Below are 24,410 nucleotides of genomic sequence, written 5' to 3' on the forward strand. Positions count from 1 at the left end.
TGTCAGGGCCTTAAACGCACCATAAACAACCTTAAACCTATTTAAAGTTCCTTTGAATATAAAACTTTAGGATGGTATTTTCAATAGATTAAATAAAACGCGTTTTAAACCACGTCAGACAGTGAATCCTGATGAGAATTATTACAAACTTTAAACACGTAAATATAGTTTAATTTGTGATATAATCGTTTTAATTCTCTGCCATAAGAACAGTCCCGATTCCTCTAATGTGACGTCATAAAAAGTATTTCAGGTGCACGGAGGCCGTAAAAAATTTGTACTTTTTACATTTTCTATTTATTTATTTGACAAAAAAATCAAATAATCTAATCCAATCTAAACTATAATTAATAAATAAACGGAAGGAGGATATTCCATGAGAATTAATACTTTAAAATGTATTAAAGCAGCCTCGGGATTAGTCTGCATGATATATAATATAATTACATATGATCATAATGACCTTAAATTCACGGTCAACAACCTCAGACACATGAACAAACACTTCAGCGCAAACAAAACCTGTTAAAAGCCTTTTTTCAGGTATTTTTGTTCGCTGCATGTGATCTAAATTCACCTTAAACTGATCAAAAAGGACCTGAATCAGCTCCCTGAGGAACACTAAGCAGAAACCATACATTCACAGACATAATCCTGCAGTGAGAACATGTTTAACCCGGTCCTGTGGTACTTCCTGACCACGATTAATCACTTTAAACGCATTATAAACCGACACCGTCCTGTAAAGTCCTGAAGTAAACCTCCATCCCTCCGGTGTTTCCCGGCCTTCGGAACCCCGCGGATTACCTCTCTAATAGCCGGCATGCAGACGCAGTTCTGGGCCGGGATGGAGCTCCTGCCCCGGTGCCAGACGGTCCCTCAGCGATTCACCGGGGAGCCCCAGGAGCTGCCGGTAAACTTCAGAAGGGACGAAGGTGACGTGATGCTGCAGGTCAGCAGGTGATTGGCTGCTCCGGCTGTTTAGTGGTTGTGGGAACGTGCGCGTTTTCTCTTTCATTCGTGAAGAACCTGGGGAGGGAAGAAGAAAAGGTTTCAGTCGGGAAAAAGCTTCAAAATGACTATTTTCACCGATTAAAATCATAATCAGGAGTAAAACTCACGTTTAAATGAGAAGAAAATGAACCACTTTTCATGAAAAGCTCAAAACAAAAGGAGTAAAAAAGGTCTAAATTCATGTTAAATTAAAAGTGTAATCAGTCGTATATCTGCACCGCCACGAAAGAGCATAAAAAATGTGTTGAATTTAATTAAAATAAATCAAAACCACACTTTAAGACAGAAATTAAGGCATAAACTTAATGATAAATGATGATCTGCGTGAACTTGCAGCCGAAACCAACACAAATTAAATTATTTCAAGCTGATCCGACACTGTGACAGTTTAAATTTACAGATCCAGTAACTTCGGCTCGGACTATTTCCTGACAGGGAATGGAAAACAGCGGGTTAAACAGGCGTCAATCTGCAGGAAGACACCGAAGAAAAGGGGGAAATTAAAAAGGAGAGTGTCGGATCTGAGATGAGTGATGGGAAACAGAAGTTTGGGGAAACTAATGTGCAATAACTCAGAGTTCCGTCATGTTACCGGTTATTTCAGTAAAAACACGCATTTATACAGTGAGTTTGGAGGAAAGGGATTCGGAGTTTGACTCTTCCCCATCAGCAGAGCAAAGCCAGGTCCAAACCGGTTTCTCTGCTCACCTCCATCATGTCACTCGTCTTTGTTGGCTGCTGTGTCCGCGTCGCTCCGCCCCTCCATGTGAGTCCAGCGGGATAAGGCCAACTGGGCTCCTTCTGCCCATCAGCTGGACTTCTTCCCAGCGTGCAGAGGAGGCAAGAAGCCGGAGGGAGGGAGGGGGCCGCAGACTGACACCCACCACATCCAGCCAGAGGCAGCAGAGGACCGAACCGGACCAGAGGGCACGGGGTGGCCGCACCATGTCCTTTAGCCCAAAGCATTCAACTCCCTTTTCAGTTACAGACATCTTGAGCCCGATGGAGGACAGCTACCGCAGGTTCGGAGGGATGGACCCCGCGGCGGGGAGCCTCGGATCCCCGCTGGGCGCCTACAGACAGCCACAGATCTCCCAGTCCGGTATGCAGCACCATCAGCAACAAGCACAGCAGCATCAGCCGCCTCACCTGCACCATTATCACCACCACCACCATCATCACCACCTGTCCTCTTCTTCATCGTCAGCATCCTCTTCATCCCCAGCCTCGGCCGCCGCTCTGGGACCCAGCGGGCCGTACCATGTGTCCCACGGGATGCCCCAGTTCTCCGGGCCCGTCGGCGGCTTCTGCAACGGCGGCATCGGGAACGTGGGAGACCTGCCGTCCTACCAGGAGACGGTGAGGAGCGGAGGCGCGGCAGCGGCGTGGTACAGCAACCCGGAGCCCCGATACCCGACGAGTAAGTGGCGCTCCCGCTCAGCGTTTGTTTTCAGAGATGGAGGAAGTTTGTGGAAACTGCAGCTGGAGGGATGTTCTGCTCAGGATTTAACGGCCTTTTCTGTACCAAATAATATAAATTATGTCTTAACTTTTTACATTTAAATCATCTTTAAAAAGGCCCTTCAACGATTCCATTTCATGTTTAATTTCTGCGGCTAAAATCAAACTATTAATAATAGTTAAATTAATAAATAGTTATAATAATAAATAATAATTAACAGTATTTATAAAAAGAACACATTTAACTTTAACTATAATATCAATCAACAACTATTTGCTTTATTGGTCTTAAAATTAGGAGTATTTTACGCACTAAATTTAAATTAAATAATTTCCTGTAATTTGTTCCAAACGTTTTAATTTCAGAACATTTTAAGACTTCATAAATATAATCAATAAATATATTTCTTGCGCTTTATTTCAACAGTATGATTTTTTCAGACAAACTTTGATTATAATCTCTCCAAGTTTCCAGATATATGGGCGCGTCGGCCGGGATGAACATGCCCGGGATGGTGGGCAGCCTGGCCGGGATGGACTCCACCGCGAAGGCCATGGTGACGCTGCACTCTGCGCCGCGGAGGAAGCGCCGCGTGCTCTTCTCCCAGGCTCAGGTGTACGAGCTGGAGCGGCGCTTCAAGCAGCAGAAGTACCTGTCCGCCCCGGAGAGGGAGCATTTAGCCGGGCTGATCCACCTCACCCCGAACCAGGTGAAGATCTGGTTCCAGAACCACCGCTACAAGCTGAAGCGGCAGGCCAAGGACAAGACCGCGGCTTCCGACGGCAGCGGCGGCTGCACATCCCGGCGGTCCTCCTCCCTCTCACCGGTGCTTTCCAAGACCGGCAAGAGCTGCCGGAGCGACTCAAACGGCTCCAACCACACCGGGAACCGACAGAGCAGCTCGACCGAGGCCATGACTCCGACCCCGCAGCAGCAGGTGAACCAGCTTTCGTCCACGGAGGAGCTGGAGGATTTGTCTCCCAGTCCGCCGATGGGGCTGCACAGCCAGATCAACCTGGCGCAAACGGACGCGGCGCTCATCGAGTACAGCAACAGCATGATCGGCTCCAATTTACTGTACGGAAGAACTTGGTAGGGACCCCGGAAGGAGAACAGGTGGGATCGGGCCTGCGGGGCATCAGTCCGGGGGCGGATTCTTCCTCAAGCCGCATCAGATGCGCGTAAATCCCCGCTTCCTTTACGCGCACGGACTCAAAAGACACTCGGTGGTTTTGAGGATTAAGGTGCAAAAATAAACCGTTGAACCGGGACTGAAAGCTAATTAAGATTTTTTTCTCTGTCCTTTTTCTTCTCTTTTTTTGTAAGCGACAGATGTGATTTGCTGCTGCTTTTAAACTAAAAAAAAACAACAAAATGTGAGCATGACGCACTGCACGAGCACGAGCTTCCATCTAATGAATAAACTAAATTATTGCAGGTTTAACAAAGTGAAGTTACAGGCCGGTGAAAAACAAGAATAACAGCCAACAGAATTAAACGAATTAAAGCAAAACCATGAAACATCATTTGTTACGACTGATTTTCAATTGTTTCCACTGAATAAATAATATTTCCATTTATGACACTCGTTTCTTTTTGCTTCCGTTTTATCCTCTGAAATCTGAACGTAAAATTCTGTTTCTGAAATGGCATCTGAAACATGAACAAATGCAACAATTAATACGGATAAACAGCAGTTTTGTGGCAGTTTGAACTTTAATGTGAGAGGATTTCCATCAAAATTCATAATCAATCAAACACTGAGCAGGAAAATTAAGACCCGAATGCGTCACTTTTCTTCTTGTAAAAAAAGTCGGATTTTTATTACAATCACACGTTTTAATCTTTTTTTTTATTTTAGAAGTAAATTTAAGTTGGATTCAAATTCTTTTAGAAAAAAAAAAACAATTCCAATCAGACAAATGTTTTAATTCACTTTCACGTGAACCGCTTGGAGAAATTTCTCTCAAAAATAAACAGAGTTTAACAGGATGCTCCTCATAAAAACCACAGATCACGTGTTTGTCTTTGTTCAGAAGCAGAGCGACGACACTGTACAAGAAAACAGTGAAACCAAAGAAAGATAATGACATTGTTTCCCCTAAAAATGGTGGCCCGGCCCATAAAATCCCAAAGTCCACTTTGAGTTTAATTCCAGTTGTACCGCCTGGAAGGAGGAGGCGGGGGGTAACTTCTGCTCGCGTTATAACCCTGAAAGACAAGCAGAAGCACGTTTTACTTTAAGTTTACTTCACATCACAGCTGAAAATAGGATTAAAAACAGCTTTTTATGATCATTTTTAACAAAGGAAACAGACTTTAACGAGATCAACAACAACATAATCATCGACTTTAGGGTTTTTATGCATTTATCTTTACATGTTAGACTCTAAACCAACTGAACATTTCACATCGTGAACCCCCCCCCCCCCCCCCCCCCCGGGGATAAAAGCTCGTCTTCAAACTCTCTAACCGACAGAATAAAATCAGCTGTTTTCCTAAAAACCTGCCAACAAATGGTGTTTAATGGCAGAATATGAGGGTCAAAATGCTGAAATTTCTGTGTCAGTATCTGCAAATGTTCCAGAATAAACAATATAAATGTGGGAATTAAGCCAAAAACAAGGTGAACACAAAGTGTGGAAGCAGAAAAGAAGCTTCCAGCCTTCTCATTCAGGAGGATTTACTGTTTTAGACTTCAGCTCCACAAAAACAATGTTTCCATTTCTGACAAATAATCAGATTATTTCAAACAATTAGGACAAATTTGACTTAATATTTAAAAAGAAACGCTGTTTTTAAACCAAACTTTCCTCCGAAGCCACAGTTTGACCCACGAAGGCCACATTTGGGCCGTTTACCTGATGCTGCTGCCCCCGGTTGTCACGGCGATCGTGCCAGTCCTCTCTCCGCTGTTCGTAGCGCTGCTGGTAGCTGCCCTGCCCCTCCCCTCCCCGGCTCACGTTTTGCTGGTACGCCGACTGCTGCGACTGCATGGCCCGATCCCAACCGTGACCCCCGCCTCTGTACTGCTGCGGCTGCTGCCTGCAAACACATCGAAGCCGTTAGCGGCTGCGAAGCACCTGATACGGTCTTTTTAGAGCCGTGTTTTGGTCTGAAGTGGGGAAAAGAGACCTCGGAATGAGAGTTTCCAAACGCCCAAACGTCCCTGAACCTGTTCCTGCAGTTAATAATCTTCATAAGACTTTATTATCTTTGACTTATCACAGAATGAAATAAACTCGGGTTAAAACAGGTTCGTTCTGGATGGAAACTCCATCATGAACTGCCCCAGCGTGCTGATAAAATATCATTTTAATTACTTCCATTTATTCTAAAGGTTACACACTTTAATGACTGATCGTTTGGTTTAATTCTTTTTTATCTCTAAAAAGAAAACTCTGATTTTCTACATCACTACCAACATGATCCAGTGTCAATAAAAGAGTTTAAAATGCTGTAAACTTCAGGTTTTAATGTAAAAAGCAGACATGAAGAACAGAAATGAGATAAAAACAGAAGGAAATCTGTTCAAATCTCTCTCAAAAAGAAAAAAAATGGTCTTTTTCTGTTTGAGTTATTTGGAAAAAACTCATTTTCATGTAATTTTAACAAGTAACTGGTTTATTTGGCAGTTCTTTCTTTAACAAACGAAAGTGGAAATCAGCGCCGAAGCAAACCTTCGGTTCGTTTAATTCATTCGAGTTTGAGGAATATTCAGCAGCAGATTCATTCTGCTTTGAAGTGACCTTCTTAAAAACCCATCGACGACGTTTACTGAGGGATTGAGCTGTCAAAGAGATAAAACGGCCTCTCCTCAGAGATGAGGAGCATCGCTGCACATGAAATGAAACGAACCATATTCACATATGGCTCAAATCGCCCTCATCCCTGCAACAAGGCACCCAGGCTGCGTTTTAGGAGCCGGAGCAGCGCTGCGGTCCTCCAAAAGGCCTCTGGACAATGTGTCAACCCAGCAGCGATATTAAAAGTCTCTTCTGAGGAACAATAAGAAGAAAAGAAACTAAGAGCGGCTGCCCCATCCCTCATTACCAAACCATATCACACTCTGGCCAGCGCCGGACTTAGCTGAGCGCTGGAATCCATAATCCCCTCCTCTCCAAGTTCCTTCTGCATTTCATTTGGCCTGGTCCTGTGTAGTTAAAGAAACTGTTTTCAGTCTCCACTAATAACTACTGACCTGAGGTGACACCGAGCCACAATGGGCCTGAAAAGTTGAACCGGGGAACCTGATTAGGACTTTGGAGAGGTCTGGAGGCAGAATCAAAAGCTGGTCTGTGCCGAGTCGCCGGCTGCAGCGTGGGGAGCGAAGCAGCCACCAACAGCATTAGTAATGCCTCATTAAGTTGCACAAACCTCCTCCAGAGAAATTTGTTTTACGGCGATAGGGAAAAATCTTAATTCAATAGCAGCTTGAAAGCCACCCGGTGGAGGAAGCCCAAGCGCCCGTGTTGGCGAGCCAGGAATCCGTGGGGAGATTAACATGGAGGCGAGCGACAGAAAGCACACGGGCCTCAACAAGTCTGAGGGAGAGATGTGGAGCTCCTTCTGGGGAGAAAACCACATTCATCAAGACAAGAACAGAGAGAGTTGGATGTGGAGTTTCCCCACGGCGGGAGGTTTGACCGAAGTCACACAAACTCACCTTGGAAACTGTGGCTGGTGGAAGGAGGGAGGCGCTCCAATCAAAGCGCCCTGACTGGAATCTGCAGAACAAAACACAGGAGCATGAGTGGCTCTGCTGGGTGAAGTTTAGAGTTTTAAAGAGGCAGCGAGCTCAAGGGAACTTTTAGCTCCATGTAAAGGCTGGAATGAGGAGCTTAAACACACGTTAAAACTGGAAAAACATCGCAGTAGTCAACTTCTACAGGTCCGACTGGAGAGAAAATGGATGCTAATTAAGCCAACTCATGTCAGCTTTAACCTCAAAATTAAAGAAAGGAAAGAACAACAACTGCTTCTTTTCTGTCACGGATACATAAGTAATCAGTTGTCATGATAAAGATTTTTTTTCTTTTTCGCCAGGCTGTGGAGGTGGAGGATGGGAGGAGATGCAGATCAGGAGAAAGCGGGAGCGCCACATTTGCATTTTTTGTTCAGAAAATGAAATAAGCATTCAGTAGGCAGCATTGTGGACGCTCAAGTACCCTGGCTCCGTCGCTGCAAGCCCTTCACAAAGACACACTTAAAGAAAAAAGAAAAAAAAGCAGCTTCTTCCAGATTCGCTGTTGCCAAGGCGATGACCAGCTGCGAGCCGTGGACTTGTTTGTTTGTAGGGGCAGGCGGGCTGAGAGGTTCAGCCTGAGGTGGGTGAAGGCAGCCCTGAAAAGGCCCGGAGCCTCACATTTACAAACCTGGAGCAGGTCGGGAGAAGAATGAGCGGCCAGGGGAGCCAAAGCTGATGTTTCTGGAGTGAAGCTGGTGAGAGCGAACACTGCGGGGGGGTGGCAGGTTGTTCAGGAACAGGCCTCCACTTATTCAGCTGTTTTAACAGCAGAAGAGTTGATTAAACAGACTTTATAGCCATAAATGGAACCTGAAGTTTTACCTCATCTGTTCAGAGCAACAAATAAACACCCTGACACCAGACTTTAGCAGCTTAGCTCGTCAGTTCTGACCGGATAATGTGAGACATCCCTTTGTGCTTTAATGTTTATGTTCCTGTCTGCTGTGCTTTCCGACTCACTGTCCCAAACTCTTTGTTTCACGCTGAGTAAAAGACACTTGAAACAACTCAGAGCAGCAGACTGTGAAGTGTAGCATTTACTGACATCGAGTAGCATAAAGTGCAGACTGCAAACGGCTGACTGTCCAAGGAAGAAAAACTCAGTGTTAGCTTAGCCTCTTCTACTGAAGCAACATGGTCGTGCTGCAGTGAATATGGGTGAAAAGCAGCGTCTTTGGGAAATAAAGGGCTCCTGTTTGAATAATACTCGAACTAAAACACAGTTAAAGATAAAACATTATCAACCTGGATGGAGTCCAGCACCTAAAAAAAGCTGACAGAAAAGAGGCTAACTGCTAATAACCGACGAAACCTCATAAATTCCTCTTTAACTTGCTTCAAAAAGAAGATTTGTGGCATAAACTCACCTTCTGTGACCCTGGGCTTCCCCATAATGTGGGAAATTAAGCGGTTCTATGCTGTTAAAGTCTTTATCACTGGGGTGTGATGAGTCTTAATCACCTGCTAGCAAAACACACGGCTAAAGCTGGTTTTATAGACGCAGAATAGACTGAAACAACATAAGCAAGTAAAACAGCAAGTTATTGTTATTACTGCATCCTGAAAGGCAGCGATAGCCCCCCAGAGGGTCCATGGGAGCTCACTATTTCATAAGAAACACAAAGAAAAGGTAACAACACACTTAAAAGTCCTGTGCGATATTCTCCGTACTATATCAGACTATAAAGGTGATAAAGCACCTATTAATGTTATACCTTCTGCCGGCTCAGCAGCTGTTATGTAAGCAGAGGTGAGGATGCTGAGCACTGATGACAGAGCTGCTCCCCCAGCATTGAGTAGCTAGCGCTAACCTTCAGGTAGCAGCCATGGAGAAGATTGCAACTACTGGTGCATCGACTCGTGACGTCACCGCGGCAACCACAGTGGGGCCTTAATGCAGAGATCCCCACTGGAGGCAGACGCCTGCACAACTAAACCTGCAATCATGTTGTTTGTTTATTTTTATGCATTTAGCAGAAGCTTTTATCCAAAGCGACTTACACTGGTAGGCAGGTAGGATAAGGGGGTCTAAGGACCCCCACTGGAGGTTTTTTTTTTTTTTTTTTTTTTAAATGTAGGGGATTTGAACCCAGGTCACCCACATAAAAGGTGGCAATCTTACCTATACACCTCTACACTATCATGCAACTAAATATTCCAATAAAATAACAATAAACTACAGAGTCCAACCAAAAGCAGACTTTTAAAATGCATGTAAACGTGTTAATTCAACTGAAACAGAGAACTTCTCCAAACTGGAGAAGTTTGATGTTCAAATCCCTCCTGCATGCATGACTCAAATGGACCGAGGCACTCTGTGTGGATCAGTTAGAGTCAGATACAGTCCTCTGAAACCCCTCCAGGCTGAGGCAGATGGATGTCCTGCTCACAGCAGGAACTTTAACAAAGAAGATTCAGTGAGATCTGTTGGTTTCCTGAGCTCAGCAGCTCATGAAATCCTGACATCGTGCAGCAGAAGCTGATGACAAACTGAGGCTTTTCTCCGAAACATGAAGAAGGGAAACAGCACCCAGGAGCAGAGGCAGAAATGGAGTAAGTGGACTGATAATGCCTGGTCACGTAATGCCCCTCTGAGCGAGCCCTCGATGGGAGACCGGCAGCAAACCTGAGAGAAAACCCTTCAGAGGTTTCCATAGGCAGCTGAGGCTGACGTGGTAAACAGCACAGCTCTGTCTTCCGTTAATCTATATTCATGTAATGAGAATGCAAATGTCAATTAGACTGTAATCTCCATAAGAAATGAGGTGAGAACCAAATCATTTGGTTAGAACAATCAACCACTTTGTCGTTTCCATAGTTTCGAACCGACTGTACAAAACAGATTAAAACAGCTAAAATGTAGGTCTGAAGATGTTTTGGTCTGTAATGAAACCTTGTTGATGTTGGGCCATCTGATAACTGGGGGGGGGGGGGGTTACACCAGGTCACTGCTGACTGGTGCAAACAGCAGTAAAACACACAATTACCAGCAAGCAGGCAGACTGCTGTTGGCACATTCTCATTTTGTTTTTGTCATTCAGTTTCATGTTTGATTATCTCCTCAACCTGCAAACTTTAAGTGGACCACCCAGTTGGGTTCCAATTATAACTCCACAACACTCTGCTCTTCTTTTTCTCATCACCACAGATGACTCAAAAGAGGGAATTACAAGTGGACACCTGTCAATCTCCTTAATTAACAATGATCTGAAAGTGTATAGACCCCCAGTCTGCAACAGACAAAAGCCAACAAAGGATTACGCCAAATCCTTAAAACACGCTACGTCCACTGTATTAATGCAGGGATTACAACGGCGCTACACAACTAAACGTCTCTCTCCAACTCTTTTCAATTAGTTCAGCGACTATTTGACTCAGATCTCGTCCAGCAGGCTCAGCCCCGGTAACAGAAGCAGGACGGTAACTTTTCTATTTGGTGCACAAAGACTTGAGCAGACTCTCCTGCTGCTGCTGCTTCACAAACCAGGATTTCATTTAATTGAACAAAAGACAGCAGAGGATGACACCGCTTGAATCAGAAGATGTTTTCCTGACAAACAAACAATCACTGAAGGTGAGAGATTTCCAAAAAGTTACATTTTCTTTAGCAGAAACTCAAGCAGCTGCACAGGAACTGATTTTAACTCCAGTTATTCATTTGAAAACTATGTGCATATCCTGGTGATACCATATCCAAGCGAGTTTCCAGCCAGTGGGTGCCCCCCCAGGCCCTGTCCTGGGCCCTTTTCCGTAGCCATTGCTGCAACAGTGCCGCCTTAACAGGGACCTCATGGCTTACTGTTCAGAGATAATCTTCTGTTGGCAGCAGAAGTATCACTTATCAGATGCCAAAAACAATCAGAAATGCTGACACAGGATTTATCAAACAGGCATTTATCTTAACAAAACAAAAACTGCGATACTTTTGTTTATCCTGAGTTATCGATGGCTGACGGGATTTTGTTTTACCAGCTGGTTGGATTTTCTTCTTAACCCGCGGTACAAGTCAGAGTTTCAATAACACACATTAACCTGTGGCAGAGCCAATCAGATGTTAAGACACGCCCCTTTTCTGCCTTCAGTTTGTGAAGTTTCAAAAACACATCCACCAAATGTCAGCTCTGACCATCTTTAAAGCTGAGATAGGTGTTGAAAATTGGCTGAAATCAAGGCCCACTGGAAGATATTTTTTCTTGAGGAGCTTAAAAGGGGAACTCCGGTATTTTTAAACCTTATTTCTGGCATGAAATACCTTCATCTACTCACAGAGAACAGTTTGGTGAAAGTCGGCGTCCTTCAGAAGATATTTAGATAACTGGAGATCCATATAACGGAGTGAACGGGGCTTAGAGGATGCAGCCTCTAAATAAGGCATTATCTGTCTTTATTTCACCAATACTTTAAGAAGAATGAATGAACGAACTCCGGTAAGAACGTCCATCTTACTCAAAGTCGTCGTTCACGTTGTCAAAATCTGATAAATATCCTGCCATGTTGCACAAAACTATCAGCAGCAAACTCTGTGTGAAGTTAGCCGACTGTCACAGAGCACGGAGTGAATAAACTGTGCTGCAGGGGGGCGTGTGGATGAAGTGGTCCCAGTAGAGTGCCTGTGTAGAAATCCCTCCGTTAGCTCTCCTATAGCTGCAAGTAGCCACATAACAGCAGCTATGAGCTAACAGAGCTATAGCACACGTTCATTCATTCATTCTTCTTAAAGTATTGGTGAAATAAAGACAGATAATGCCTTATTTAGAGGCTGCATCCTCTAAGCCCCGTTCACTCCGTTATATGGATCTCCAGTTATCTAAATATCTTCTGAAGGACGCCGACTTTCACCAAACTGTTCTCAGTGAGCAGATGAACGGATTTCATGCCAGAAAAAAGGTCCAGGTTTAAAAATAAAGGAGCTCCCCTTTAAGCAAAGGCAACTGGACTTAGTTTCTTAGTTTATGACGAGGTTTCCTCTTCCTTCTTACGTTCTAACTGGAAACTCTCCACCTCGTCAGCCTGTGGCTGCGGGATCAAACGGTTACTTTGCTGCCCGAGTCAACATCTAGTGTCACTGTGGGTAAAGACAATAATGGCCACCAGCAGAGCCTGCCCAGCTGGTTATCCAACAGCAGCCGGTCTGGCTGCAGCGCACAAAGCCCTGCAGCATGTTTGGTGGCAGAATGTTGACAAATCACCACAGGAGGTGGCAGTGCAGTTAAAGGGGGGAGTTAACTTTGGTTTCAACCCTCTTCAGAGTGCATCACACACCCAATCAAGCGGGATCCTCCCGGATGCTTTTATCAGAGGATGCCAGCGTGTCCAGAGCAGCCACTCGACGGACTCATTACTGGCCCTGCTCTCCCACAACACTAATCAGCCCCACCAACCCCAGCCCAAAAAGATTCTACAAAAGCCCAGAGCAGCAGCAAAGCCTGCAGTGATTACTGAGCAGGCAAAGGACCGGCCCTGTGTGAAAGTGTTATCTGAACAAAAGCATGCTGCCACATAATAAGGTCTTCCCTTCATAACACTGGCAATCGCATTCAGTCCAACTTTAGCAGTAAAGACAAAAGCAGTGGGAATAATTAGAAATGTTTACTTCAGGCATACGTGATGATGGAGAACAGGTTGTAGTTAAGGAGGAGGCTGCAACTCCATCAACTTTTAATGAAGAACTGGTTACACACGACCTGCAATTATCATCAGCTGGAATTAACCAGGGAAGAGCTTTGACCATTCAGAGCTGGTTAAATGGAACCGATTAGGTTAAGGTTCGTTATTTGTTGTTAATCAGTTGGTGCCTTCCTTCCCCTGATTACAGCTCCATTTGATTTGTTTTGAAGGGTGTTCACAGGAAACTTCAAACACTGTATAACAAAATACTGCAGTTTCACTTTTAATTCTGAAGATTAATGATCACTTTAGGAGTCTGATCTTATTTTAGACCAGACGTCATCTCTCAGTAAAGATGGCGAAGGTTTACAACTTCAGACAAAACCAACAGAAATTTAATCTAATATTGTTTCTACCCTTAAAGGGGAACTCCGGTATTTTTAAACCTTATTTCTGGCATGAAATACGTTCATCTGCTCACCGAGAACAGTTTGGTGAAAGTCTTAGACGATGCAGCCTCTAAATAAGGCATTATCTGTCTTTATTTCACCAATACTTTAAGAAGAATGAATGAATGAACGTGTGCTATAGCTCTGTTAGCTCATAGCTGCTGTGTTGTTGTTATTGGCGGCTATAGGAGAGCTAACGGAGGGATTTCTACACACTGACTTTCTGCCACAGTACTGAACTGTTTTCCTGAACTACTACTTTGTGTCTGTAGGTAAAAAAAAATGGTACGAGGAGTTCCTCAGGGTTCAATTCTGGGGCCCCTTTTATTCAACAGAGTTGAACAACAGAGATTCACTCCGGTAAGAACGTCCATCTTACTCAAAGTCGTCGTTCACGTTGTCAAAATCTGATAAATATCCTGCCATGTTGCACAAAACTATCAGCAGCAAACTCTGTGTGAAGTTAGCCGACTGTCACAGAGCACGGAGTGAATAAGCTGTGCTGCAGGGGGGCGTGTGGATGAAGTGGTCCCAGTAGAGTGCCTGTGTAGAAATCCCTCCGTTAGCTCTCCTATAGCTGCAAGTAGCCACATAACAGCAGCTATGAGCTAACAGAGCTATAGCACACGTTCATTCATTCATTCTTCTTAAAGTATTGGTGAAATAAAGACAGATAATGCCTTATTTAGAGGCTGCATCCTCTAAGCCCCGTTCACTCCGTTATATGGATCTCCAGTTATCTAAATATCTTCCGAAGGACGCCGACTTTCACCAAACTGTTCTCCAAAGTGAGTAGATGAACGTATTTCATGCCAGAAATAAGGTCTAAAAAAGGTTTAAAAATACCGGAGTTCCCCTTTAACAGCCTAAGTTGATAAAAGACAATCGTCTGAAGTGTGTGTATATTTCTACATGTATGTGGTGCTGAGAATATCTGGAACATGGCGAGTTTAACACCAAGAACGTGCAGCAGATGCCAGGGGAGGTGCGAGTGTGATCCACAGGAGCCAAAAGCTCCCCATTTGCATCAAGTACCACCAGAATAGCTGTGACTCCCCCGCATGCTATCAGTGGGCAAATGAGATTATTCATCTACTTGCAAATTGGTACATCAAAGTCAACCTGGTGAAGAGCTGGCAGAGGACAGCGAGGCCGGGGCCGAGCACAGAGCGTGATAAGGAGCTGGGGAGCAGATCCTGCCTCCGTGTGCTGAGTTGCTCGACCGCTTTTCATGTGTGGAAAATAATCATGGAAGACAATTAGGTGCATTTCAGTTTGGCAGCTCGGTATAAAGCGTTTCAGCTCCACTGAAACCCAACCGTGTCTGTTCCAGGTTGGAAAGGATTCACCGTTTCATGGCTGAAAATAAAAAACTCCTCAACATGGCTGTTGGCTTCAGAGATGACGTATTATCAAGCACACCTTCGTTTTTCTGACAGGGTTCACATACTATTGGACTGGTTTTAAACTAAAAAATATATATATCCCAATAAGATGCAACCCTTTATCTGTGGAGCATTCTTCCAAGTCTGCAGAAAGACTATTTTATCTCCAGAGTCTCTGTGTTTTAGTGGAATTTCTGCTTTTTTTGGAAAAAATAATCAAGTTTCCAGTCACCAGAATGACCAAAACGGGTCATTGCAGGCCTGGTTTTTACATCTGTGGAAGACACGATCTTCTGTTCGCTCATCAAACTCAGAAAGTTTCAGCAGCAAAAGTCGAAATCTTAATTATGTGTTTAAGAAGAAATGAGCGTTAAAGATCAGCTGTAAAAAAAATACAAACTGAAACAGAAACATAGAAAAAGGGGTAATTTCTATTTAAAAATTCTTTACCCAAGAATTGAGCCACTTCTTATTTTCTACCAAAGCAAAGTACTTTGAATTATAAATTCAGAGACAGCAGGGGGGCGGATTTAATGGAGCTGGTGTTTTGGGTGGTGCAACAATGCAAAACACCAGGCTGCACTGTTCAGTTCAAGGTGAAAGGAGAGAGACACCGTTTGTTTTTTCTCTTCAGTGGACTGAGATGACGACCTCAACGTTTTTCCCTGCATGTGGGGCTTTTTTGTTGATTTATACCACCAGTATAAAACAAGTACATTTTAATAAACTGGACTGTACTTCTATAGCACCTTTATGGTCTACCCGACCACTCCAAGAGCTTTTACACCACATTCACTCACAACCTTCACAGGTTTCACAGTGCTTTTCCACAGCAAAGACATATGACATGCAAAACTAACTGCTTCCTATTCAGTCGATTCACTCAGTTTAGCACGTATAGTACAGTAAATCACACCCTCCAGGGAAATGATGTGTGATGGGACCTTTCAGGCCCTGTCATCACACACTGTTCTCCCTGCTAAGAACACCTTTATTAGCTACTAGTCAGCCAGATTGAAATCTAAGCATTTAATTTATCTTATTCTAAGGAGCTTTGAAGGATGCGAAGAAGTCTTGTGTTGGCCCCTGTCCGAAGGAGTGATGCTTCTCTTTCCAGCACAAAGCATGTCCCGTCTATCTGGGGATTGTCAAAGCCAGGAAAACTCTGACTTAGCTTTCTGGAAGGAGAGCTGACGGGATCCAAGGTGTGAATAGTTGTGAAGCCGCTTCGTTAGGAAGGTGATCCCCGAGACCACCTCCTCTGTTCAAAGATGGTTTTTCCACTTTAGCACAGACGGCTTCCTCGTCTCCTCTCTTAAACCATCTGTCTTCTCTGTCCAGAATGAGGACATTACGGTCTTTAAATGAGTAGCTTTTCCTTAACATGTAGGTGAACTGAGTGCTGAGATTAGAAACTGAAATGGCAAAGCAGCTGTGGATCTCTTCCCCACTGGGGCAAACACCCACTGCTCTCTCTTCTTCTGCAAAATAGCTGAGAACACACCTCTGGGAATGGATGCCCTGGCTCACCCATGACCCCAGATGTTCCAGTATGACCCCCCCACACACTGCAAAACCTACTGCCAGTTCCAGAAGAGATGCACTGACATGTCTGTCACTGACTTGTGGCCCCACAGTGGACTGTGAAGCCATGGTTCGATGCAACAAGGCCCTGGGGGGGGCACTTCATCCATGCCTGGAGCTGCAGCGGCTGCACGCTGACCTGGTGGAATATCTAACTTAGTTGGGCTCACCCTGTGCTGTGGGGGCTGCAGTCCAAAGTCCACCACAGGGCTGTATGCTTCTGAATGAGGGCATCTGAGCAGTGCTGTCAGTTCTCTGATTTTTAAGTTTTAAGAAGGTGTGTGGAGATACTAACCAAGAGCCAATCATCTGCGATTATTAACACCATCCAGACCGGAGCAAAGTTTGCATGTTTCTCCCTTTAAAGCTGATTTTTTCCCATTTTTAAATTGATGAACACGAAGGATAAGGTAACAGTTGAGAGGTCAGTTTTACAGAAAGCAACCGGGTGTTTTCAAACACTGCTTTGGTGCGTGTGAGTGTGCATGAGAGCACTTACTGTGGAAAGGCTGATGCCCACCCCTGTGTGGAGGACGGTAGCTTCCTTGGTGGTAGTTTCCTGGTGGAGGAGTGCTGCTGTACTGTCCTCCGCTGTGTTGGTTTCTGTTCATACTGTGACTGCAGAGAGAAGAAGCTGTGCTGTTAAATCTTTTTAAAAAGAACCTTTTTTAAAGTCCAGACGGTCAGTTTGTTCACATACATATGAACACATAACAGAAACTTAACCAAACAGTCAGGAAATCAAAGAAAAACAACACATATAAGAGGAAAAATAAAGAAAAACAACACATATAAGAGGAAAAATAAAGAAAAACACATATAAGAGGAAAAATAAAGAAAAACAACACATATAAGAGGAAAAATAAAGAAAAACAACACATATAAGAGGAAAAATAAAGAAAAACAACACATATAAGAGGAAAAATAAAGAAAAACAACACATATAAGAGGAAAAATAAAGAAAAACAACACATAAGAGGAAAAATAAAGAAAAACAACACATATAAGAGGAAAAATAAAGAAAAGCAACACATATAAGAGGAAAAATAAAGAAAAACAACACATATAAGAGGAAAAATTAGATGAAAACACTGTTCTCCAGGTTTTCATGCTCACAACTCTCTGAGCAGGCGCTCATTTGGCCCCATCAAAGCTCATAACTGCCTGATTGATTGAGACGAGGACTTAGTTTAGTAGAAAAAACAAGGAATGCATTACATTTCTTCAAATCTGCGCATAATTCATTTCGTCGGACTGAGCCAGATGTTCAATTATTCATATTTTTCCTTAATGATAATAATGTGTGGAGAGGAGAGCTTAGATTATAATCAAGGACGGCTGGTTAATGGGGACCGTTAGGAGGGATGCAAACATTTAAACCCATTTCTCTTTTTAAAATACTGTCCTGAGTCATTGCAGAATCAGGACTCAGTGTTTGATGTGTTAAATTCTATCATTACACAGAACGAGATGGAGAACTAAAGGACTAAAAGGAGCAACAGCATCCAACAAAACATCTGCATTCTCTCACAAATACATGATGCAAAAATTATGCTTTTCAATCCTACAAAAACCTTATTTTTTTAGGCTAAAATAAGCTTCTTGTTCGAGGCTGAATTAGATCAAAATGCCGTCCAAAAGTCACTGTTCAGCTTCAAAAGCCTCGAAATAAGTTGGTGAATTAGGAAATATCTTATTGAAAGGAGAAGGAGGAGAGATCACAATGAAACTGCACCAGATTATTCATGAAAGAAAGAAATCTCAGTTACCCCAGAGCTCTGAAGGCCGACTGGTCCAGATGTGACTGCTGCCTGTTGGAGTTGAAGCCCAGCTGGGGCCTCCATGAACCCCTGTTCCCCCTCTCCCAGTCCCCTGGTTTCAAAACCTTATTGGGCATCCTGAAACAACAGAAAATGTATTTTTCACTCATCAAAAAGGGAGGGGACTCGAACCTGGGCCTGCTGCGACAAGCCTCCATATGTGGGACGTCCTCCCAGCTGAGCTGCCTCACACCTGGAGCTGAACGGTTCTTAATTAACCAAAAAACACGGCTAATTAAGACGGGAAATTACTTCTGCAGGAGATACACAGCAGGAGGTTAACCAGCTTTACTGAAGTCAGTGTGGAGACACTTTCAGGAGCTCTAAAGAAGTTCTGAAGTCAATAATTACATTACAGTCCTACAAGTTTTCCCAAAATTTGTGAATAAAAACTACAGAAATTGTTAGAAAACGTTGAGCATTTGTGTTAAAAGAGAGAAAAAAACATGTTTTTAACCACTTTGCGGGACAATTACTGAGAGATGTGCTGCTTTGGGTCTTTTCATGAAAGCAAAAATGAAATGAAAGCAGGTTTAAAACGCAGTGAGGAATTTATTCGCTAAATGAAATGGAAAAAGTGAAAGATCTCACTTGGCTCCAGACAGAAGGACAGCTTTGAACACATAGTCATCTGCATACTGAGGATCCTTGAACTTCACACTGGAAAACAGAAGAGAAGAGTTTCATTAGCTCACACTTTATTCAAAACCGAGTGTTTGAAAGAGATAAATCCCGTCGAACATTTACAATTATTCATGAGATAAAATATGAACCTGGCTGCACTTTCACAGTGGAGAAGAATTTAGTTGCTGGTCTTGGTGTAAAGAAGCGCATTAAGGAACATGGCCTGTCGTGAGCTAATAACCTCTCCTTCCAAGATAGCTTAACTGTTGCCAGAAGCAGACGATTGCATCAATAAAGACTGAATAAACTGCATCGCATTATTATCATTATTGTTTGACTATTCTTGATTTTCATTTGTTATTATTTTTCATTTTATTCATTTTTTCCATTCAATATCTATTTCATATATTAATAATTAATTGCATTTAATCACATTTTCACTTATTTTATTATTCATTATTCTTATTTTCATTTCATTCATTTTGTGTTTGATAATCACACATATGTCCATCGCCATTCATTGGAATCAACTGTTCAGAGGGCAACCTTTGATACTGAGTGAGTGATTAAGCGGTCGGTTGCCAGGTAGAAATGGGGCCATAGGAGAATTTTCCCGTAAATACAGCAAATGGGTTTTTCGCTCCTATGCACTGCGAACAGTGGGAAATTTTCAGTGTTAATGATTTAAAATGATTCGATGTTAATTGTACAAGATGCAGGGTTTTTCCCTTTTTCTTCATAGTATAAACAGGAGGGAAATGTTAGAAACATTCTATAGTTATACTATGAGAAAAGCTTTGATTTCGGTCGGTTGCCAGGGAGAAATGGGGCCATAGGAGAATTTTCCCGTAAATACAGCAAATGGGTTTTTCGCTCCTATGCACTGCGAACAGTGGGAAATTTTCAGTGTTAATGATTTAAAATGATTCGATGTTAATTGTACAAGATGCAGAGTTTTTCCCTTATACTATGAGAAAAGCTGCAAGAATAAGAGTTTCTGTGATGGGGGGGGGGGGCCTCCTCCTGTCTTTTGGTTCTCATAATGCTATGTAGCAAGCAAAGTTTTGACTGTCTGAACTCGTCTTCCCATAACAATAAATGGCGAGTAATGCCTTTTCCCATAACATTGTGTGGCCAGCAAGCATAAACAATATAAATAGCATTAGCACCATTTTGTTATCCAGACAACTCTGAGCAGCTTCCTGACAGCTTGTGCCGACTTGTCTCTTAAATGTTTTGTGTTCATCGTATCCAGCGACTCTGAGCCTAATTTTGAGAGAATTTTTCTAACATTTGGACATTTTGGCTGTTTCTTGGCCTGGAATTACCAGCACCACTACTGCAGTGTTGTGCCGACGGGATTTTCAGATTTTCCAGCACTCATTGCCCCATCCTAAGTGTGAAGGGATCGAAAATCGATGTTGTGTTAGCAATGATGCCCACATGAACCTGAACAGCAGCAAATAAATAGCACCCAATCATCCCCGAGGGGACAGGGTCATGTGGAGGATCAGATGCTCTGTCAGGATCTGGACCAAGTGTCCGGGTTTCATTGTGGATGCTGGGAGACCCGACCTGAGGAGCACTGCTGTGAACCGTTGGGTTGACAAAACAAAGCCAGATTTTTCTTATGGTGTAAGAAACAGACACAAAATGGTCTGAAAGGAAGAACTGCTCATCAGTCAAGGTGCCCGGGTTTTTTTTGCTAACTGTGTTGGGGAGATAGCTTGATTAATTGGTTCTCGCAGGAGATCAATCACAGAGAGATTTAACTGATTTAACTCATCCATGATAGCCTGTCAGAAAGATGAGCTGAGATTCGTACTGAAACTGTGGGGAACGAGGGGTACAGAAGAGTATAATCTGTGTAGAAAAAGTCAAATGATGGCGTTGTGTATTACAAAAGAAAGGGGCCCCAGCACTGAACCCTGGGGTACTCCCTGGGAGAGAGTGTTTCTTCCCTATGAAACACTGAAAGATTACCGAGTGAGATCAGATTTATGGTAAAGCACCTAAAATCAGAGTATGTGTGCTTTCCATTTAACTCTCAGCTAAAACTCTCATCATTTAGGTGGAAGAACATTAAAAGACGGTTTTCAAAATCTGAAAATACACTGATGAAATGTTCAGATGCAGCCTGACTGCAGGCTTCTAATAAGAAGGATTAAATGCTCAGATGTTCATTTAATTTAGATAATTTCTGATGATTCAACAGTAATAAACAGGTTAAGAAGCAGTTAATGACGACCGGTCACCTGATGGCGCTGCTCTGTGAAATGTCCCGCAGCACTGGAATAGGCGAGTTCACCGTCCTGAAGGAAAAAAACATCTCATCATTGATATTATCTTGAATAAAAGCTGGAGTCGGCATCATGCTGAAGCTGCTCTTTGTTGGGTTGGAGCATTAAAACGTACTACAAATGTACAAAAGTCAGAATGAAGCAGATGTTCCCTTACTTATCTGGTAGAATAGGGTCGTCATCAAGATTTAATATACCTTGGATTCCATGGCACAGCTCTGCAGGGATCTCCGTGCCCTGCCAGAAACAAAGCTGCTGGTTGTGTCCAACACTAAACCAGGATTTCATTCAGAGCAGCCAAATATCTACCGATGGTTCGGGTATCTAATCACATTTGTTGTTGCTTTTTGTAATATTATCCGCTCCGTTTTTGGGACATGCCACCTAAAAAGCCGCATTATTTCAAGGTATTTTTCTTTTAACTCCACCCCAGCCGCTGATGGAAAGTTAAATGTTAATTAACAGGATATTCTGCAGTTTTTGTCTGATAAAACGCATGAACTCGTCTTATATTGCTGTCTAGACTTGGTTTTACAGCGAATGTGTTCTGGGAAACCTTCCCCTGAGACATCATTAATCCAGAGAGAAGAGGGCTCTCAAAACTGAAGGTTTTCATCTTATGCAAGAGAAACATTAAATAAGGTCATACATAACAACTACATAAGGTCATCTTTTTCAGCAGTTACCGACTGAACAGAGCCACAGATGTTAATACAGCAGCTATGTGTGCATTAAAAGCCATAACTTTTGCATTTTATGTGCTGTTATTTTTGCTTGCTGGTAAAAATGAAGGCTGGAGTTCTGTTACCTCGAGAGATTCAGCTCGATAGAGTTCGTGGATGAAGTCGAGCAGCGGGTGAGACTTTCCAATAAACAGCACATCGCTTCCCAGACTGTTTCTTCTCACTGCAACAGAAGAACCAAGAGTTTGTGTGTGAATTAGGAGCAGAAGAATGCAGTCATTTAGCCTGAAAACAAGGCTCAGAAACTAGCAGAAAGGAACAAGTTGTCCGTTAGTTGTTGTTCAGCAGCGAAGACGACAGAAATACGGCTCTGGATAGGAAAATAAATCAGGTTTAAAGGTTTCTTAAATGATTTATGGGATGATTGTGTTACACTGAGTTTCCACAGACTTGGGGCTGAAAGAAGGAAGAAACATTTATCAGCTAAAACTCCAGATATTCCGATTCATTTGCATAAGATTGTGGAAAACATTAAGACATTCTGCACTCATTTAACCATTTCAAGCCCAGTCTTAGGACATCGTTCTATCGCAGAAACTCAGTCCATCCAGACTGACAGACTCTAAAACTACATCTGAGGAGCTCAAGCAGAGAAACTTTTGCAGGAGAAGACTTTTACTCACGTTCCTCAGGGGTGAGGTCGGGGTAGACGTCAGCCAGAGCCGCCCTCAACCGGCGTTCATCCACAAAAGGCAACAAAGCAACACCTGGAAAAAGAAATAACAGCCTAAAACTGACATATCTGCACCAAAAAGCAGAAAAATTATGCTTTTTATGGCATTCAGGAAGGAGATACACAACATTTTTGTCTTCATCAGTCTGTTAAAGCGATGGCATTCGGTCTCTTTTCTGGAAATGATCTCCAGCCGTTATTCAGACATGAATGACAGGGAGGGAACTGAAAGGCCACAGTGCATGTGTGATAGAAGCTGTTATGGAGTCTCAGTTTCCTCAGCATCACAGTTGTTAACAGGCCACTAAGTGTGCAGCGTTTGTGTAAAACATGGAGCAGGAATCAGCTGAAAAAGCACCATCACTTAAAACCATGCAAGTCCTCGTAGAGTTCCAGCATTCTCATAACAACAAGCTGAACAAATGAGCTCATAGAGGCAGATCCCACAGAGGACAGCTGCTGAATGGAGTGGTTCAACCAGGGGCAGCACAATTAATCGTATTTTGATAGTGATCATGATTTTGGAGGCCACAATTAAACGAACCTGATCTTCAACGATATTTACATTCAAAATGCAGCTCTGCTGCCTGCATCTAACCACATGTTCTGAACCAGTAGTCCCCCAACCACCAGGGGGCGCCAGCACGGTTAAGGCTTCATTAAGCTGCCTGAATAACAAGCGCGCAGTTAGACAGGCTATGAGTAAGACTGATGAGAACAAGTTATGTCGAAAGCCGAGAGGAATACAGAAGCATCTGGGGACGGCGAGGAGCTTGAGCCTCGAAACGGGGCGACTTCCATTGTCTGGACTTGTTTCAAATTCAGGGAAAGTGACGTTAAACAAGAGCAAGTTATCTGCAAAGAGTGCAACAAAGAAGTGTCTGCCCCAGAGTAACACCAGTAATCTGTTAAATCACCTGAAAATACATCACAAAACTAAATATGAGGAATGAATTAAGGCCAAAGCTAAAGTTAATTCACAAAATCGACCCAGAGAACCATTACAGCAGCCTGAACCGGGCAGAACCCGATCCATCTACCCCCCAAAGACACGCAGAAATATCTTTTTATTTGGCCAAAGACGAGTCCGATCAATACAGTTAGTGCTTTAAAATGTTAAATTATTGGGTTTTGGTTTATATTTTGCATTATTTATCATTTATTCTAATTTAAAGTTGAATTTTTCACTAAAAATGGTTTGTTTATAAACGGTGCAACAAAAATACATGTTTTTCCAGACATGATGAATGATAATGATTTCAATATTGATCAGAATAATCGCGAGTATGATTTTGGCCCCAGTTCAACCTAGAACCGGCTGCTATGAACAGAGGCGCAGACACATGGTATAAAGGGAGCTGTTGTACTGTTTCTCTGTGGTATTTTCACCACAGAAGCCTTCTTCATAAAGTCCTGAGGAGACTGTTTCAGTCTCTTAATTTTCCTTTAACATCAGTGGATTTTTGTCTCACGTAAAAACACAAAACCAGTGGGAAGGGACAGACTCACCCTGCCAGGCGTACTTCTTGCCGTTGAGATCAATAGCAAAGTCATCAGGGTAAAAATCGATGATGGAAGAATCCTGAATCAAAGCGGTTAGAAGAAGTGAACAAACCAGCACAAATGAAGCAGCTTGGAGCCATTTCTGATCTCTGTAGTCGAACTCACCGGGCTGCTCATGAGGTTCCTCCATGTTTCAGGCAGGAAGTTCCCACTGGCAGCAGGAAACACTCCCATCAGCTGCTCCAGGGGCTTGAACTGCACACAACAAAATCATGTCTACTCAGCAATATACTTACATTAATAGATCATTTAGCCTTATTTAGCACAGAGTTTATTCGATATTCATAAAATCTACTCAAATCAGCTGTTACAGGATGTGTCTGGATCAAAAAACTTTCTGCTAAATAACCTGAAATACATGAAAAATGCTCTCCGACTGCATCAATTCAGTCTCTACGTAAGTTCTGGAGCTTTAGTGAATTTCTATAATAACTTGTTC

The 24,410-nt window shown here is 43.0% G+C and overlaps 2 protein-coding genes across 4 annotated transcripts in view; one reads left to right on the forward strand and one right to left on the reverse strand.

Moving 5' to 3' along the window:
- The first annotated feature begins 1,851 nt into the window (after positions 1-1,851).
- Positions 1,852-3,654, forward strand: nkx2.4b (NK2 homeobox 4b). 2 transcript variants are annotated; one of them, XM_072362210.1, is made up of 3 exons: positions 1,852-2,116; positions 2,222-2,434; positions 2,944-3,654. In XM_072362210.1, exons 1-3 carry the CDS (start codon positions 1,960-1,962, stop codon positions 3,570-3,572), a joined length of 999 nt encoding a protein of 332 aa, XP_072218311.1. In that variant the 5' UTR covers positions 1,852-1,959; the 3' UTR covers positions 3,573-3,654. The 2 variants fall into 2 exon arrangements, with proteins under 2 accessions (XP_072218311.1, XP_072218310.1); XM_072362209.1 differs by having other exon boundaries at positions 1,852-2,434.
- Positions 3,655-4,173: 519 nt separating this feature from the next.
- Positions 4,174-24,410, reverse strand: part of xrn2 (5'-3' exoribonuclease 2) — a 36,603-nt gene continuing 16,366 nt past the window's right edge. For both annotated transcript variants that reach the window (XM_072361727.1, XM_072361726.1), the window contains 12 exons: positions 24,077-24,166; positions 23,918-23,990; positions 22,359-22,442; positions 21,801-21,898; positions 21,150-21,229; positions 20,948-21,004; positions 18,660-18,728; positions 18,018-18,146; positions 16,748-16,866; positions 7,143-7,203; positions 5,338-5,521; positions 4,174-4,687 (listed from right to left, as the gene is read on the reverse strand). In XM_072361727.1, the coding sequence (XP_072217828.1) occupies positions 4,625-4,687; positions 5,338-5,521; positions 7,143-7,203; positions 16,748-16,866; positions 18,018-18,146; positions 18,660-18,728; positions 20,948-21,004; positions 21,150-21,229; positions 21,801-21,898; positions 22,359-22,442; positions 23,918-23,990; positions 24,077-24,166 (1,107 nt within the window). In that variant the 3' untranslated portion in view covers positions 4,174-4,624. The remainder of the gene's footprint in view (positions 4,688-5,337; positions 5,522-7,142; positions 7,204-16,747; positions 16,867-18,017; positions 18,147-18,659; positions 18,729-20,947; positions 21,005-21,149; positions 21,230-21,800; positions 21,899-22,358; positions 22,443-23,917; positions 23,991-24,076; positions 24,167-24,410) is intronic.

This window comes from Leuresthes tenuis, unplaced genomic scaffold, assembly GCF_036924035.1.
Source record: "Leuresthes tenuis unplaced genomic scaffold, fLeuTen1.0.hap1 SCAF_13, whole genome shotgun sequence".
Taxonomy (NCBI): Eukaryota; Metazoa; Chordata; class Actinopteri; order Atheriniformes; family Atherinopsidae; genus Leuresthes; species Leuresthes tenuis.